This window comes from Ruditapes philippinarum, unplaced genomic scaffold (assembly GCF_026571515.1).
Source record: "Ruditapes philippinarum isolate M1 unplaced genomic scaffold, ASM2657151v2 ctg5543_1_1_1_1, whole genome shotgun sequence".
NCBI classification, from domain to species: domain Eukaryota; kingdom Metazoa; phylum Mollusca; class Bivalvia; order Venerida; family Veneridae; genus Ruditapes; species Ruditapes philippinarum.
In genome coordinates, this window is record NW_026856344.1 from 135730 (window position 1) to 155549 (window position 19820).

General features: G+C 32.3%; 1 protein-coding gene across 4 annotated transcripts; it reads right to left on the reverse strand.

Moving 5' to 3' along the window:
• Positions 1 to 1759: 1759 nt before the first annotated feature.
• Positions 1760 to 19097, reverse strand: LOC132746253 (glycine receptor subunit alpha-3-like). Of its 4 annotated transcripts, none has more exons than XM_060735337.1 (10): positions 18963 to 19097; positions 13924 to 14052; positions 12878 to 12948; positions 11177 to 11244; positions 10461 to 10687; positions 6499 to 6581; positions 5021 to 5158; positions 4087 to 4457; positions 2688 to 2750; positions 1760 to 1951 (listed from the first exon to the last, which is right to left on the reverse strand). In XM_060735337.1, exons 2-10 carry the CDS (start codon positions 14028 to 14030, stop codon positions 1808 to 1810), a joined length of 1272 nt encoding a protein of 423 aa, XP_060591320.1. In that variant the 5' UTR covers positions 14031 to 14052; positions 18963 to 19097; the 3' UTR covers positions 1760 to 1807. The 4 variants fall into 4 exon arrangements, with proteins under 4 accessions (XP_060591320.1, XP_060591318.1, XP_060591321.1 ...); XM_060735335.1 differs by lacking the exon at positions 18963 to 19097 and adding an exon at positions 16870 to 17003; XM_060735338.1 differs by lacking the exon at positions 18963 to 19097 and adding an exon at positions 14520 to 14574.
• Between the last annotated feature and the right edge of the window lie 723 nt (positions 19098 to 19820).

The following is a 19820-nucleotide window of genomic DNA, read 5'->3' on the forward strand; positions in this document are numbered from 1 at the left end:
CAGGGTTGGTAAGCGAACAGCATGGATCCTGATCAGACTGCGCGGATGCACAGACTGGTCTGGATCAATGCTGGTCACAACCCATTATGTAGGTTTTTGTCATGGCACGGATCATCATTTTTTTGTGTAGTTATATAATTTCTACGCTTGCAAAATACCATATAATCTATTATTATTTTCCAGTAAATTTGGCGTCTGTTTTCTGAACCATGCGTTCTCTATTGTCTCTTTGACATTGATAATAGCAAGCAATTATTGCCGTTCATGTCATTCACCTTACAATTTAGGACTCGAAATCCCTGGAGAATTTGATAAAAATTGGTCCTGTATAATTATTCTGAACTTTTTGACTGTATCTGCTTTCAAGTCTCGAGTTTATTCTAATTGGAGAATATTTATGCACACGTCAGCTGAAATTAGACTGTTTTGTTGCTAAGATGGAAGTAACATGAAATTAATGTCCATTATATACTAGTCCCAACAGAAGTATGTTGATATATACGAAGGTCAGTTCATAAATATTTCAAATATTTCATTTAATGCATATCATATTGTGACTAATTTACTATAAAATATCCTTACGGAATCAATATCTATAATAAAAAAATACAGTTTAATTTCGCTGTTACTAACCCACTCCCTGAGATAATAATAGATTTATATTTATAAAGTGTGATATAATAATTGGGATAGTGATATTGCACTGTCTCGGAGCAATTAAGTCCAAAACGTATCCGACGAATATGGAAAGCCATGGCTGTCTGATATTGTTCTTTTTTAATTTATGTAACCATTTGGATAATATATAAGTTCACTTCGACTATATATGAATTGAAAACACCTTCTTATTTAACCGGAACCCATTATATTAATCCACAGTTACACTATATGAAACCATACCGTCAGTGTATGAAACCGAGTTAGCAATATATAAGTTGATTTTCTCTATATATGATTCCAATTCTTATTCTTACCGGTGGCTAGCACTAATCACTTCCGGTTCCAGAAGGTTATGGTTTAAATTGTGTCTAGTTTAGAGATTAAATAGTCGTTTCACAAAAATCAAGAATATTAAAATTAATTAAATGAGCCGCGATCAGGATCCATGCTGTTCGCTTACAGACCCTATAACAAGTAGAGAAACTGATAGCGAACAGCATGAATCCTGATCAGACAGCGCGGATGCGCAGGCTGGTCTGGATCCATGCTGGTCGCGAAACGCACTATGTTGGTTTTGTCGTGACGCGGCTCAAATATAGATGCTTGCTCCAAACATACAAATAGCAAGAAAAAAGAATTGCAGAGCCAAGCTTTTTTAAATAACTTTATTGATAATACTCTAGGATAAAACTTACCAATTATTCAATTAGTACATTAATGTAGATATAAATATAAACATATGGCAACAAAATTAATCAAAATTGGACACATAATTATGGTAAATATTGTAAAGCAATTGTGAGTGGATGACAAAGGAAATGGTGTTTATATAGCATTTAATTTATTTATTATTTTCTTTACAATATTTCGGAAAGCAAAATACAATGCATACTGTGTGCGTACAAATAACTATGACATATTTGCAGTACTTTATAACAGGAAGTGATGATATAAAACTGGCATAAACGTTTTGGGTTTCTGATACTTTCTGTAAACTTCACAGTTATATAATTCAAAGGTATTTGGCAAATTAATTGTGGCATATAATCAATGGTAAGTTATTTTTGGTTTAAGATATGGTGTAACACAGAGACAACAGTCACATTCAATGTTTTATTAAATGATTATGTTAGAGTGCCAGTAACCACTAATCGTCGTCTGGGGGTGGATGTTTGGCCAACCCACAAACCATAAAAAATATGATGAGAAATAAAATGAATGAAATTGGGAACAAAAATCTTGATACAATGTCGACTCTCTTTGCTTTCGTCTTTGCATCCGGGGCAGGACTCTGAAATTAAACCAATCCAGTTGATAAAAAAATAGTTGAACATATGAGCCGCGTCATGACAAAACCAACGTAATGCGTTTGCGACCAGCATGGATCCAGACCAGCCTGCGCATCCGCGCAGTCTGATCAAGATCCATGCTGTTCGCTATCAGTTTCTCTACTTGTAATAGGGTTGGTAAGCGAACAGCATGGATCCTGATCAGACTGCGCGGATGCGCAGGCTGGTCTGGATCCATGCTGGTCGCAAACGCATTACGTTGGTTTTGTCGTGACGCGGCTCATATATAGCATGATTAAAAAATGTTTAAAATTTGCAGGCAACACAAATGTGTTGGTCGTCTACACTGCAAGACATGCGAATCGGGTTTTACTCTACATCGATGTCAAGCCATTGGCGCCGTAAGTATTTGAAAACCTTAAAGATATATCAAATTGTTTGCTATGAGGAGCGGTTGCTAAGTAGTTAAAGTGCCAGTGCTTTTTACATCGACAGCGTGGATTCAAACCCTACTTAGCCCACAACCGTGTTTCCTCATATGATACCCGTACTGGTAAGTTTAATGGAGCGGACCTAAAAGCGGTTCAGATAGGCTTAAGGCTTTCATACCATCGAGCAAAGGTAAATATGTGTAAACTCATACCGTCGCTTATTGTTTTTTTCAAACTGGCCTAAGGTCAACACTTCTTCTCAGGTTTTGTTGCTTTAAAGTTTTAAAGTACATGTTCAAATACTCACTCGAATAAATTCCAGTATTTTTGCACCTCTGCCTTTGACCTCGTCTTTTTCATTTTTAGTATCCTGAAAAAGAAATTCGGTTATGTTATGAATGGATCTTAGATACTTTCATTGTAAACGTGTTCTATAATACGGACCAAATAGCAATTATGTACTAATAAAAACTATTAATTTAGTTAAAGAGAGAACAACATATGTTGCGCAATACAACAACGTTCATAATTGTGTAAGTTCGGTTTGATTGTGTCATTGCATGAACGACAGTAGCTCTTACTCATTACAAGCTTTGGCAAATAAAGAGAAATGGAATCCCTAAAGAACATTGAAAAGATTGTAGGCTCGGTTTGATTAAGCCTGTTCATGGACAGTAAAGGAAAGTGAAAGTTACCGTCCACGCCCCCTAGCACCGGCTTAAACTGAATTCAACATTTAAACACAATGGAATATAGAAACATCCACAGATGTTTCTTTTTTGAATTAGATAGAATGATAATTATATAAACCAGGAAATGTTGTTGGCGTTATTGGGATTTAAAATGCACTTTTTCACAATGATTGACGCAGGGACAAACCAGATTACCGCTGAGCGATATAACTTGATTGGAATCTTATGAATGGGTTATAGATAAGAAAAATACATTATAAAGATAGACAGTGTTGTAAACCAGAACAATTGATGGATTTTCTTTTGAAGTGAAAGAAACAATATATGTAACGTTTGTTTTTTTTTGTTTTTTTTTAATGAGGTCGCAAAATACCTTGTAGATTAATTAACTATATTCCAAACTAAGATTTCATTCAGCATGAAGAAAAACAAAACTTTTGTTCAAAAAATCCGTTATTTTTTTAACTTTGTCTTATTACATTTTATTATTTAAAATATGCCTCAATAGAACATGAAACAGATTAAAATTGAAATTCACTCGAGTGCAGAACTGTGTGATCTCACTCTACACACTGCAAACCCCCTAGTTAAGAAAACAATCTCAGCCAAATGTAAATGGGCTTTTCTCTATCAATGATATCCTAATTATTGAAACATCGAACTAGACATATGCTTTATCATAACGTTTTGACATACCAAATATAAACGCAATTATTGAAATAAGTAATCCTTTTAAATAGATACAAACAATAATTTCACAATTTGCATAAAAAAAATTATAATATTATAAATAATCAGTTACTAGAAGAGAAAAAAGCTCTAACAAAAAAAATCTTAAAAACAAAATTTAAGCACGATCATTAAAATCCTTAAACAATTCAGGAATGTACAGATGGACGGACGGACAACGCAATGCATCAGTATGTTATGAAGACCCGTTTCGGCCATGTTAAATTACCCCTGAAAAATGTGCACTCAATCTAACAACCGAGAGACACACAAATAAATACATACCTCACCATCTGTTTTTCTCAACTCATATGCTTCATGGCTCACTGGGGCTTTCCTTCGTAGAAGAACGTTAACATAGGCGAACTCTAACAATGCCGCAAATACAAACAGCAAACATACAAACATCCAAACATCGATTGCTTTCACATAGGACACTGGTGGAAGTGACTGCCGTATACCCGCGCTCTGTGTTGTCATCGTCAGTACACACGTGACACCGAGAGAAACCCGTGCAGGTACAGCATTTGGGTCAACCCAGAAAGATACCCAAGATAAGACAACTAAGAGAACGGCTGGTACAAACACTTGTAAGAAGTAAAACCCGACTTTTCTGGTAAGGTGAAGCTCTGCCTTTAATGTCGAAAAAGTGCCGGCTGAAATTTAATATCAAAACATGCTATTTATTATTATATAAAATCTATGTAATTATATATATTATAAGTAAATTATATATATACAAATAAAAATAATTTGCTGGCCTACAAAGGGTTCGGGAAAGCTATACCACTTATACTTTGCGATATACTATCAGTGATATACATGTAGATATTATTTCAGTGATAAAATCCAGTATTGCAATTGGCATACATTAATAGAACTATCAAAGTTAAAAAAACTGCGTCCTATTATTACTTACAATAGCAATATTTTCAAATGCTCCTACTTACATTCATATTCATGTCAAAGACACATAAGCCGCGTCACGACAAAACCAACATAGTGCGTTTGCGACCAGCATGGATCCAGGCCAGCCTGCGCATCCGCGCAGTCTGATCAGGATCCATGCTGTTCGCTATCAGTGTCTTTGCTTGTAAAAGGGTTGGTAAGCGAACAGCATGGATCCTGATCAGGCTGGTCTGGACCCATGCTGGTCGCAAACCTATTATGTTGGTTTTGTCGTGACGCGGCTCATATGATAATTTTGAATTGTTATTACTTTGAGAATAAGGGGAGCTGTAATCCGACGTTGTGATATCGTCCTCCGCCAGTTCAAACTGTGGCATCTCAAGATTTTCAGCTGATACTGGGCTTATTTTATACCAATCCAAATTAATGTTATCCTGTGTGTAACCAACTGTAAATAAAATTATTTCAAACATTTTAACGACAATCATATTATAGTCTTAGGTCTTATCTACAAAGCTTATTCAGATTTTCAGAAATAAGTATTCGTAAGTATTTACTTGAAATTGATTCCTAGTATTCAAGCATATGCCTAATCTGACTTAAGTTTACATATGCGGAGCGTTATTTAAAGCTGATTTTAATCAGACTGAGCATTTGCCTTGTTAATTTTTGAAGCCTTATTTAATGATTTGTAAACATATAACGGTATTGACAGTGCAGAGTCAGACTGTGTGTAGGAACAGGCTGTCCCGACCATTGGTTGGTTGACATGGGATGTTGTAAATGACCTCTAAACTCGTCGATGGTGTATCATTATCAAAAACCAAATGAGATAAACGAAACCACTGATCCCTGTAACCAATTGCGACTCTATACAACTCAATGTATACCCTGTTTGCGAACATATACAATTCAAAGTGTACCTTGTCTTGCGACTCTTTACAATACAACGTGTACCATATTAATTCAAAAAGTACGATGTCTTGCGACTCTGTAGGATTCAATGTGTATCATGCCTTGCGACTCTATACAATTTAATGTGTACCCTGTGTTGCGTCTCTATACAATCCAACATGTACCCTGTCTTGCGACTCTATACAATACAACATGTACCCTGTTTGCTACTCTATTCAATTCAAAGTGTACCCTGTTGATTGAAAGTGTTCCATGTCTGCGAATCTATACAATTCAATGTTAACCCTGTCTTGCGACTCTATACAATACAACATGTACCCTGTTTGCGAGACTATACAATTCAAAGTGTACACTGTTTGCGAGCCTATACAATTCAAAGTCTACTCATTTTACGAGCCTGTACAATTCAAAGTGTACCCTGATTGCGAGCCTATATTATTCAATATATACCCTGTCTTGCAAGTCTATACAATTCAATGTGTACGCTGTCTTGCGATTACAAGCACATGTTACTTCCGCTCACTGTACCTTTCTTTGGAGTAAATATATATGTATTTAAACTTAATCTTTCTTGCAATAACAGGAAACAGACTTGTTTATATATTGTGACTGCTATGTTTCTATTTACACATTAAGTCCTTTTTGGTTTAGCGGAAGAACTAAAATTTATACATAGGTCACAGATCATACAAAAAGTAAACAGTATTGAAATTAATACTTTTATAATAATTTACTTGTGTCACCTTCATTTTTGTGAAGGATGTACAAAGGGAAGAGATACATGTTTTAAAAGACATTTGTGGAATAAAGTTATTAGCAAGCACGTGTTAAAGTAGTCGGAGAGTGTTGAAGGTTAATAAAACCGTTTCTTACAGCTTTGTATAATTAGTGGACACCGTTGACTGTCGAATGGGTAATATTGTAACAACATTGTACAGCTCAGTGCCAACGATAACCTGAAAATAAAATAAAATGATCATTTGAGTGTTAAAGATAACTAGATAATAAAATAAAAGTGAGCATGTTAGTGTTGAAGATTACTTAATAGTACAATAAAAATGATTATATGTGAGTGTCGAAGAAAACTAGATAATAAAATAAAAGTGAGCATGTGACTGTCGAAGCTAACTAGATAATAAAATAAAAGTGAGCATGTGAATGTCGAATATTACTAGATAATAACATAAAACTGAGCATGTGAGTGTCAAAGATTACTAGATAATAAAATAAAAGTGAGCATGTGAGTGTCGAAGATTACTAGATAATAAAATAAAAGTGAGCATGTGAGTGTCAAAGATTACTAGATAATAAAATAAAAGTGAGCATGTGAGTGTCAAAGATTACTAGATAATAAAATAAAAGTGAGCATGTGAGTGTCAAAGATTACTAGATAATAAAATAAAAATAATCATGTGAGTATTGTCGAAGATAACTAAATAATGAAATAAAAGTAAGCATGTGAGTGTATAAGATAATTAGATAATAAAATGAAAGTGAGCATGTGAGTGTCGAAGATAACTAAATAATTAAATAAAGAGATCATGTGAGAGTCAAAGCTAACTAGATAATGAATTAAAAGTGAACATGTGAATGACAAAGATAATTAGCCAATGAAATAAAAGTGAGCATGTGAGTGTCGAAGATAAATAGATAATAAAATAAAAGTGAACACGTGAGTGACAAAGATAATAAGATAAAACATTAAAGTTGTATCATAGTTTGGGGACCTTTCTGTTGAAAATGTGTCACAGTTAAATTATGTACATATACATGCAGAGTGCGTTAACTGGAGTGCATGTATTAGTTACCCGCACTCCAGAGCATGCCCATTGATTGGCTCATTTTTGCTGGGGTTTACATATTGTGACCGCAGAGAAAGGAAAAGCGACAGAAATATCATATTCAGATGTTCGTTCATTGGTTCTCTTTTGCCGGGGTTTCATATTGTGACAACAGGGAACGTGTTTTAATGTTTAACTATGATACAAAAGAGAAAGAACATCAAAACACTCGGCAATCTGATTAATACTCGAGGCTACGCCCCCTCGTACAAATCAGATAATCTCGTGTTTCGATGCTCTTTCTATGCACAATGTGTGTCTGAGATAACGAGATAAGTTAAGGTGAATATGCGAGTACCAGAGGTTATCAGATATTAAAATATAAATGAGCATTATAAGAAATAGAAAGAGCATCGAAACACGAGAGCTTTGTACGAAGGGGCCTAGCCCCCCGAGTGTAACTCAGATTGCCGAGGGTTTTGATGTTCTTTCTATTTTGTATCATAGTCAAACATAAAAACACGTTCCCTGATACCACTATATGAAACCCCACAAAAAAGTAACCAATAAATGAGCATCTCTTTATCTGTCGTCACAATATGTAAACCCCGGACAAAAATGAACCAATCAATGGGCATGCTCTGGAGAGCGGGTAACTAATACCTGCACCCCAGTTAACGCACTATACATGTATATGTATACGATTTAACTATGTCACATTTTCAACAGAAAGGTCTTAAAACTATGATACAAGAAATATATGGATGTCTGAGATAACGAAGTAAGAAAGTTAAAGTGAACACCTGAATGATTCAATTGATACAATAGCTGTGAGCATATGTGTGATGCATAAGCATATACATTCTGTTGACAACATAATTATAGTCTGATAAAAAACCAGTGAACGAGTTAGTTTCAAAGATAACAATATAATAAATGAATTGTGTTTATGTTAGGAACCAGTAGAATATATGTAACAAATGATCAGTAAACGTATTGGTGCCAAAGTTAATAGTGACATTTTGTAGAAGAAAATAATAAGGATTAAACACTGTTGAAAGGTACTGATTGAAAATAATGTTTGATGTTAACAAAGACAGATGATGTTATCTTGGAATAATCGAAAACGAATGTATTTATTTGACATCAATTTTGAAAATGCAAACTATTTCTGTAATATTATGATTTGAAAACAATTCTACATTTCTAAGAATTGATTAAAAATAATTTGTAACCGAATCCTTAATATATAGATAGGATATTGAATGCGTGTAAGTTTAATACTGAATTTATTGAACGAGTTACATAATATTATTTTATTCAACGAGTTCAGTAAATTCAGTAATGAACTTACACGAAATTAATATTCTATTTATCACATACCAAAATTACAGACCATTTAAAGTGAAGAAGATTCATTTTTCATTGACGCGGCTACATTTTAACGCTAACAATAAGCGCGTCTTTACACCGTGTTTGCATAACGCAACTGACGTCACGTCAAAATATATGCACGGCCGTGCAGTACCATTTTTAATTAGTCGCAAAATCGGCACGGGTATGTGATAAATATCATTATGCATTTTGTACTTTTAGTATATAAATACGAGGATTTACAAATAACCAGTGAACGTGTGAGTATCAATGTGAAAAACACCTGCTGTTAAATATCTTCCTTGTTTATATATTTGTAAGCCAGGTGATGTACTTGTTACTCCTATATCCACAAATATAGCAAATTTAAGGCGACTTCTACACGAATATTTAAACTCAACAAATTTGTTTTACTGGTAAGACCGATGTACCTTATCCGGTGATACGGAAAGGGCCAAAAAGTTGAGACTGTGAAACCATTTACGATATATTACATATTCTAATTTGAACGGGTAATATATCACCTTTAAAGATACAGCATTATATAAAATCAAACTGCACATCAATTCTTTTTGCGCATCAAATTTTCATACAACACGTCATGCATGTCTTGTTTATCACCTAGAACACGAGTCTTCATAATCCCAGACCATTAAGTTCTTTGTGTCCTTATTAATACTTAATTTAGTCACATGGCTTGCCTTACAGGCGTGAACATTTTTATACACTTCTTTGAATTATTGATAAATATTTTCTCTTGAAAAGGCATATTGTCATGAAATGAGACCATACAGAGCATGCATATTTATGATCGCATATGACTTTTCAACGACATGGATGAAATGAAATTGTATATGTTCATTATTTCACGCAATCTGAAATTTGAAATTCGCATCATTGGTTAAACATATTTTATTGCACCGAATGCATGCCAAATATTATACAAATGGTGAGTCTATAACAAAAAGCAAATGAATTGGGCAACAAGTTCCTGCAACATTACATGACTATATAATAAGCCCTTCTAATATCCATCCTTGTGTGTGAAAAAACAACAACAACAAAAAACGACATATTTTTTTCACCATGCAGGTAAACAGTGAGGTAATGATAAAACACCTGAAGTTAAATATCTTCCTGGTTACAACTTGATATATATTTTTAAGCCAGATGAGATTTATTTAACAAAGTGCCAATGAAGCTGTTATTTTCTTGTTGATAAAGACCAATCTTATATCAACACAGATACACGATCCATGAAAAGGCTCAATCAAACCGAGCCTACAACATTTTTTAATTTTGTCGTTTTGAACGTTCTTTTGGGATTCCGTTTTTCTCTATATTTTTTTTGTTCAAGTCTAATTATGTTATGGTTACATAAAGAGATATTCAACTTTCTCCCGTTTAGTTTCTGCATATGAAATTGATTATTTTTCCGCGAAATTCATACTTTTTAATTTAAACTATCTAAATCTATCTAAATGTGAGTTTAAGAGATGACAATGTTTGGGAAAAAAAATTGTGCAACCACTAACATTAAATGTGGCAAACATCACAGGTTTGCTGGCAGACTGAGTTATGTGCTTTTTGTATAGACCGATTGATATAACCAAAACGTTATTAAAATCAACATCCATAAAATTTACAAACCTTTTAGTTCATAGATTAAAGTTTACAAACCTTATGCTATATACCACTGTTCCATTTCTAAGGATATGAACCAGTTTGTTTGTCGTAGTCACCGAATGGACAGTCGCTCTTTTCTCATTTTCAAAGAATATATCAGGCTGCCAAACATTTCCTAGAGACTTTGAATCCAATTCTAATTTTGAAATGTTGCTTAAGCCGCTGAAATCTAGTCTCTCGTCACGCCACCACATTCGTAAGTAAACGTCCACTGAATATTCCTAAATAGGAAAATCAAAGCGCTGAAAGCACTGTAAACCAGCGAAGCATTCGAGTTGTAATAGCAAACATCTGTGAGTATAAATACGTCAGTAAAAATCTTTAAACAGTTTTTAGTCTATTTAAAAAGAACCGAGGTGTTCCGACACCAGTCAAATTCTTTAAAATGTTCTTCCGTTTTTAAATAGTATTCACACGGATTGGATGTAACCATTATTTATTAACATTTTATACCATTATGTTACAAGAAATTTCACCATCATTAACAACTTTAACAAAGAAATTAAACTGACATTTATGCTGGTTCTGAAATATTTCAAAAGTCATATGTGTATGCTTTTTTCGTTTCGAAACTTATCATAGATTTCTTTTTGCATTTTGCAATTTTTGCATTTTCTACATTCTTTTTTTTCACACTAATGCATCCTGATAAAGGGCTAAAAGCAAATGTATATTTTAATTTTGCAGAATTTAACTGTCAATAAACTTACCATTGTAGTCTCACTGATTGAATGCATGTCATGTATAGTAATTTGAATCGTCACATTTGTAGGATACTCTAAAACAAAACAATGTATTCATGATACGTTTGAATGTTTTATTATACACGAAGATATGCTTCGGATTAATATTTTGTCTCTTTAAGGTTACACACCACTGACAATGATTTATAGTAAATCTTATTTCAACGTGATGTAAACTTTAAATATAATCACCTGCATTTCCAGGCAAAAAAGATTGGAGTAGTGCATATCGAAAGATAAAATTTAAAAATAAAGTGTGGAAGCAGATGTCAATATAAATCTTTATGTTAATCATAGCCAACAGACTAAATTAACGTTGTAGTGTACGGATGGTTAATAGAAATGTTTTTTCTACCATAAAAGATTTTTACTATGATGAAATATGGTTATACAAGTTAATTGCAAAATTAATTCTAGTTACACAGATACAACTTTAACCAGCATAAGAGTTTTTTCGGTATAATATAGTGCAAAAAAATAGAATGACAATATATATATTTACCTTGGATACATCTAAATAGATGTATTTATTAACCCATTACTTCATATACACACCTTTTAACGCCTTTTTCAACCCCACCCCTTTTTTTTGTTGTCTCAAATGGTGAAAAAATGCCTTATTTAGGCCCCCAACACTTGTTTTTGTTTGAGAAATGTTGTTAAAAAAGTGACCACTTTTTCGGCGCGGCCCCCAACCAAAAGATACATCAGGGGGTTGCCAGAAGGGGGATGTGCCCCCTTCTGTTTGGGTGGTTTGAAGGGGGGCGGAGTCCCTCTCATCGCCAAAAAATTTTGGACTTGTGAGAGGCTATAAATGACCTCAGATTGGTCATAGGGTAACGTGTAACCAACGCTAAAAAGCATTTGACTCTATCTCAATCCATTGAGAAGTTGCAGCACTTTGAAATCAATTATGATGGAAAAAATCAACGCAAAATAGTGATTTTTGGCAATTTTGAGATGTCCCCTCGTTGCCATGGTAACAGAAAATTTAAGCCTGAGCATGTTGTTGCAAGGGCATTGGTCCAGTCAACATTTGTGCCAAGTTTGATTAGTGTTGAAGCAGTATTATAGCAATTTGAACTTGTAACGGGAGACTTTTCAATGAAAACAGCCATTTTTCACACAATGCTCATGAAGTAATGGGTTAATATATTAGTGTGTATTAATCGTACGCTATCTAAATTCAGAAATTAAAGCTTCTTGCCTCCAGATGACCCCCCCCCCCCCGCACATGTACTAAGATATAAGTAAAGATACTTTTAATGTATTAGTAAGAATTTACATGTTACTCGCAATGAACGACTGATTTTGCATTACTTGTCAGCATATACTTACTGCGTTAGATACGCAAAAAGAGCCTTTTTTGTATGTTTTCATTTTTATTTGTTAATTTTTGCGCCTTTAAAGAGAAGTTATGAAAAAAAGTCTTTTTTAATACATTTCAAAATTTTTATCAAAATAAGAATGAATCTGGAAGCATGCTGCTTTAAATTACATTCAATAAATAAAACGGTAACAATTACGTAATAGGCAAAGGGAAGGAAAAGAAACCCGTGCTCCGATATAAAACTAGTTACATAAGAGATAAAGCATATGCTAGAACATTAAAAACTTCCTTTTAAACGTATTACCTAGATATGTGTATATGTGTATATATGTACATACCTTCATCGAAGTCTGGCACGATGTTGGAATCATATTTTGATGGATCGAGCAATGTCGATGTGATCGCACGCCTGTAGTGAATAAAATATAAATTGAGCAAGAAAAAAAGCAACACACATATAGGCGAAATAATCAAAAGATTAAGTTTATAACATTGGAGCGGCCTTAACATTGTTTCGAATAGAAATACGATTCACCACAAGCACAATAATGATAACAAATTAAATATTAGATTAATAAATTCATTTGTAGAAACTGCATTTTTTATATGGTTTATGTTTGATCACTTTCATTAACAGATGATAAAAGTAAATATTTATCAAAGAAAGAGGAGAGAAAAAAATAGTAGTAGCAATTAATGAAATTGTAATGAAGGTAGCCCTTTAGACCATTATTAATTATCTAAAAGGAAAGGAAGTGGACAAATTTACTAAATAATTAGAATTTGTCAGAACTATCAAGTGCTATACTTGATGTTACAGTTTACATTTGCAACATTCTGAATCTATATATTAATGTGCACTGTATGCGCGCGTGTTTCTGTGAATGCGTGCGTACTTGCGAATGTTGCTTTTGCATCTGAAATTGATGAAAAGTCTATGTGTGCAGCCATCTTTAAAAATTTGTGTCGGTCATATTGCATGCTGACCCAGATAACAATAGAGACGTCCATATTGATGCTTACATGTTGGAAAAAATGGTATCTGCTGTAAATGTCGTCTGGTAAGTGGATTATGTTCTTTTCATTATAAAACAATACAATATACATGTAGTAGATTAGCAATACTTCGTGTGAGTCTTATCAGTATAACAATCTTGTTTCAATATTTATTTGTTCAAATAGAAAAAAGAAAAAAACAAACAAACAAAATAAATTAAGGTCACCTAGTAAGATAAACTCTATACCAGTTTAATGCTTAATCAAAGTGCAATGCTAATAGAAAGATTTTGTCACGTAAAAAGGTAAGGTAAAATAAAGATGGACAATTAATTTGACAAACACTATTTCTTTAATAGATTGCATGACATTGTAATTGGATACATACCTCGATAGTACATTTTGTCCATGAATAAACCTAATGGAACATAGATATACACATAATATTAAAATTACAAAACGAAATTCCCCCATCATCATGTCACGTTTTTCCATCGTCCGCCTTCTTCAATGAATCCTAAAAGAATACAATTATTTAAGAACGTATTTGTACAACGATAATATTACATTTTATCTTTCACAAAGTTTATGTTGACTGATTTAACTTCCGCAGTGGAACATGCGTCATATTACATTTTTGCGGCTCGTTATACATTAAATAAGATCTAAATATCTTCCCTTTAGTGAGAAGAAAATTTAAATGTAAATTTCGTAGGTAAGAGCACAAAAAGAGTCAAATGATTTAACAGTCATGTTATACATGCTTCACAATGGCGATTTGCAAAAAAAATGTGCATGCCAATTTTCTCAAGATATAATTTTCATTGTAGATACATATTTAGTTTGTAATCCATTGTCGTTTAAATTCAATATGCACCTAAATAAATCATTAAAGCACATTTTCCATCTCTCAATGTACTAAAGTTAACGATTTTATCACTCAAGTTTTCATGACAAACATTTGTTTACAATATCATAACTTACAGTAATCCAGTAGTGCTAGTGATGTAACATATTGGATGTGATTATGATACAACTGGTTCGTTTTTTCATACACTAGAAATATACATCGTAAATGACATATTAGATTAGCTATAAAAACTTCACTTCTCTTGAGAAAGTGCCAGAAATAACGATTAACACCAGTGTCATTAATTCTGATATGTATCATTTATTTTGCATGCTGTCTGTAAATGCGAACGCTAAAAGATGTTCATTGAACTGGAGTGTCTGGAATCTGGATGCTGTGCACATAACCACATAATTATTTGATCTTATTGATAAATATGCCTCCAGATTCATGCTTATTTTGATAAATTTTTTGAAAATTAAAAAAAAAAACATTAGATATATATTATTGTAAAGTTACCAAAAGGAATCATTTTAAACATTATCAATGGCACTTACAACCCATGTTAATAACAAAAAGAGGTCAAAATATGCAAAAATACATTAACTGCGTTAGTAACGCGGTGGAAATATAATTACACATAATGAAAGAATCACTATTTATCGCTCATAACATGTAAAATATTACTTAAATCTTGAGTCTTTCTACTTTGATTTATTAAAATATTTTTGTGTATCTTTAGGCATACTGCTTTAAATCGTTCATATGAATAATTTGTTGCTATTGGTTGTTTTCTTTTTCTGGCTATACGTATCAATTTGCATGATAACTGCATTATTTTAAGTTAAATCTGATTGTGTTAAGAATCTGATTTTCCCAATCATTTATAGTTTTCACTCAGTAAAATGACAGATAATTAAATGATGGCACGAATTTGTCTATCATGATGAGTTAAAAAGAATTAACCTGCTTCGTGGTCAAGCCTTTACACAGTTTTAGAGGTATGACGTTTATTGAGAAAGTAACCGAGGTAAGTATTAGACCAATAGCCGAACACGTTTTAGAATTATTTAATATATTATCTTTTATTACAATTTACAGACATTTTTTTCCATTTTGGTCCTAAACACAAGTGTTTCATGCTATCTTATTGTGTGCTTTAAGACCGTCGCGGTAAATAGTTACACTTTAATTGGATATCTTTTGTAATCCTGTTGAGTACAACAAAATAAGAACTAAATGGCATATCTTGTCATAAAGAACAAAATTATTGTTCAAAATTTAAGAGTTCTGTTCGTACTATCAGTTTAATAACGTTATTAGGTCGCCGATTAATTGGTAAGCATTATTTGAACCTTGACACTCCTAACGATTAAAATACGATGATGTAACGGGACAGGATGGTACCGATATAATAACTTAAATGAAGTAAAGAAAAATGAAGCGCCGTCAATTGGAAATACAAAATTTCAAACAAGAATGATATTGAAGTAAAACTTAATTTATAATTTATAGGACATTTTCTAAACCACTTCAATTACCATGTTCAAATTAAAATAAATAATCAACTAATGGGTTATTTTGTTTCAGTTTGTAAATATGTTTTACATAAGTAATTGGTAATATGATACGCTTAGATTACTATTATATTGAAGTACTAACGGTTGACTGACATGAATCATTATTCTAATCTACCTTTTTGATCTAAAGCATCCATGCTCCGAAGAGTAAACTTCACAGTGCCATGCCAACAGGGAATTGTATTGATTAAATTGTTATATTTTATCGTATCTTTCTGTTGCAATGTAAAAACTGCATCATAGTATTATTTCAACTTGAGTATATCCATTTACATAACAATGAAATGTTAGCGGATAATTAGACATATCACATCAATATCTGTAAAGCTTTAATTGATAATAAATTTTCTTTCACAATTTATTGACTCATGCAAATAAATGAATGCAGTTAGACAATAATTTGTTACCACATCCGTTTTAATTTTTTAATATTGAAAAGATTACATGTGACAACGCACAGTTCAAAAGTCGAAACCAGACTGTTATGCAAATTCGCCAAAGCCTGACATTACAATAACTAGTGCACTCCCGATATTTAGTGAGTGAGTGAGTGGGTGAGTGACTTAGTTAGTTAGCTAGTTAGTAAGTTATTTAGTTAGTTAGTTAGTTAATTAGTTAGTTAGTTAGTTAGTTAATTTGTTAGTTAGTTAGTTAGTTAGTTAGTTAGTTAGTTAGTTAGTTAGTTAGTTAGTTAGTTAGTTAGTTAGTTAGTTAGTTAGTTAGTTAGTTAGACAGGTAAAGGTTAAAAAATCATTGATTTAGAAAATATAATATAGTGATTCATTGATTATTTACCATTTTTTGTCTTCATTTTACACTAGTGTAACAAATTGTTACTTATTGTTTAACGACAAAGTAAATTTGTCGATAAAGAATTTATTTCAAATTAATGAAAACAACTTACAAATACGATATTCCTTTTGTAACCACTTAGTAATCTAAAGCACATTAATATATGAAAGTGAGGTCTACTTATCATACAGGAAAAGAACAATTATAAAACAAGACGTGTATACTTTCTCTTTTACTTCATTTATAGTTTATTTGTGTATTTTCAGTTTCAGTAAATATTTTTGTATATGTTCGTTTTTTGAAACCTCATCTTTTAACTGTAGTGAAATGCTATTACAAACTGAGAACAAAATTCATGATTTTAAAATATATTTTTATTACAAAGTAAAATAACACAATAGATGTCTGTTAGTGCTAATATCTTAATGCCGTATAATAACTATGTTTTGCTTTAACTCGACAATTCGATGTTAAGTTAGTTTTGCAAGTTGGTAACTCAAACACTCCTAAATAGAATGGTTTAAAACTTCACCCCCTTGTTCTTTGTGGCATTTGATGGACACAAGTCACATAAACCGTGGTCATTTTTATATAGCTATGACCTGGTCGCACTGTTTAGCATTGAAGATCGTCAAGCACGCTGTCTTACGTATAGCTCTTGTTATAAATTAAAGTCCAAAGACTTATGAATCATCAATAAAAATCATACAAAACTACACATGAACACATCAAGCATGAATAACATTTTCGTGGTCAATGACATGGTTTATTTTGGCCGTTTACTGTTAAACCCAATTTCTTTTTAGTCACAACTTAAAACCGCCATCCCTAAAACTGAAAAAACCTGAGTTTTTCAGACCTTCTATTTTTTTTTGGTCGGACAAAAAATGTGTTGACTTTTTTCCCATGATTGACTGACAGACCCCCCGTACTTATACGACAAATTTGACAAATTCCCCAGTTGCCCCAAATTTTTTTAATTTGGGGACTTTTTTAATTGCAGTTGTATACAATTTTATGACAAATGGGTTAATCCATATTTTTCAGTAAATTTTATAAAGCAATCACATTAAAAGGGGAATTTCCCATTGACAAAATACCCCAACATAAAAATTAAAAAATATTCTTTTTGATTTCATTATCTAAGTTACCCCCCCCAAAGGGTTTATGCATTATTGCGGGAAGTAATTTTTTATTATAGAGGGGAGAAATGTTAAACACTGTAGGGCCCCTGGGTTATTAAAAATTTTTTGGATTTAAATCCAAAAAAAAAAACACCTCCTTTTCTTTTTGAATGTCTGTTACATTTAGTTCCCACAAAAAATTTCCACCAAACAAGAACAGATCATGTTGACCTATAAAACAAAATTCTCAATATATATTCGGATTATTCAGGGGATAAAATAATTAGTTCTTCGGAAAGTAAAAACCCATCACGTCGTCTCGATCAGAATTTGTATCAATTAAAAAATTAACATCCGACAGAAATGCTTTTTGTCACAAACTATGAAGAAAGAATTTTTTGCATCGTAAGTTTTATGAAAGAGGCTAATTACATTTTAAATTGTTTCATTTAAACGCTATTTTTTAAACAGTCTTTGTTCAAAAGGATGTTGACATCTTCCAACAAAACATTTGCGGTTGAATTCTTTATTGTTTTTTAGTTAGCAAGGACACGGCATGTTTCAACATATTTTCAAATTCATAATCTACCAAATGCCATAACTAATCAGATAATGGCTCAGATATGTCAATTAAATCGTAAAAGTGTTATAATTATGATTTCTTGTCTAAGGAAGAAGTATTAGTCTACTAACTTGCGTAATGAGCTTTCTTTATCAAAACATTTATCAGGTTTAAACTTCATGAAACTAAACTTTATTATAACCTCCATGCTGCAACTGCCTATAAATATATTTTCTTATATCAGGCGTTGACTTAGATTATCAAATTTTTTTTATAACTACAAACAGTATCACATACCTTCAGTTCTGTGATTTTTTTATAACTACAAACAGTATCACATACCTTCAGTTCTGTGATTTTTTATAACTTCAAACAGTATCACATACCTTCAGTTCTGTGATTTTTTTATAACTACAAACAGTATCACATACCTTCAGTTCTGTGATTTTTTATAACTACAAACAGTATCACATACCTTCAGTTCTGTGATTTTTTATAACTACAAACAGTATCACATACCTTCAGTACTGTGAGTTCTTGTCTAGTGAAAGAAGAAATCTGTTGATGTCTAATAAAGTCTAGACACGCAATTAAAAAAAGTAACAGCCACAGTAAATCATAATTAAGAAAATATCATCACATAAAGTTTTTCTTATGACTATCGTTTCAATTATCGTTAATTATCTCACATTGAAGATTAAGCACAAAGTAAATACTTCCAATTGTTGCTGATTTTGTGAAAAATTTGTGGTAAATGAATCCATGTATCACGTCTGCAATAGAACAATTCTTATTGATATTTCCATCAGAATAACAAGCATTATGTTGACATAAATAAAACATTAAAATGAGTTCACTTTACTCCACATCGCATAGCTCGATATTCATGCAATACTTAATTCACTTGCTATTATGAAAGAAGAAAATGCTTCCTGATCGAAAACTGATAGAAAATGAAATTATGCGTGAAATTATCATAGATCAACGTTTCAAATAGATCATCGTTCAAACAAATTACTAGAATTAGGTTAAATTACTGAGGTGTCGTTAATTCTTTACCGGGGAAACAGAAAATCACGCAGTAAAAACGCTTTTTATAGAATTATTGTATTTATATATTCCATTCCGATAGAAAAGTTGTATACTGGCATAAAATCTATGAAAAATTTTGAAGCAGATTGTCATTCGTGGACTAAAAGGCTTCCCGTTCAGATACATATTTGAAAAGGATATTGTGTTTCCTATATCTATTCTAGAAAAAAGCCGTATCGGGGCATTGTAACACTGTTTTTATATTGACATTGGCCCTTATACACAGCCCCGTAATGAAAGAAAAACTATCGAAGAAAAAAGGTTTAAAAAGATTCAGTTATACAT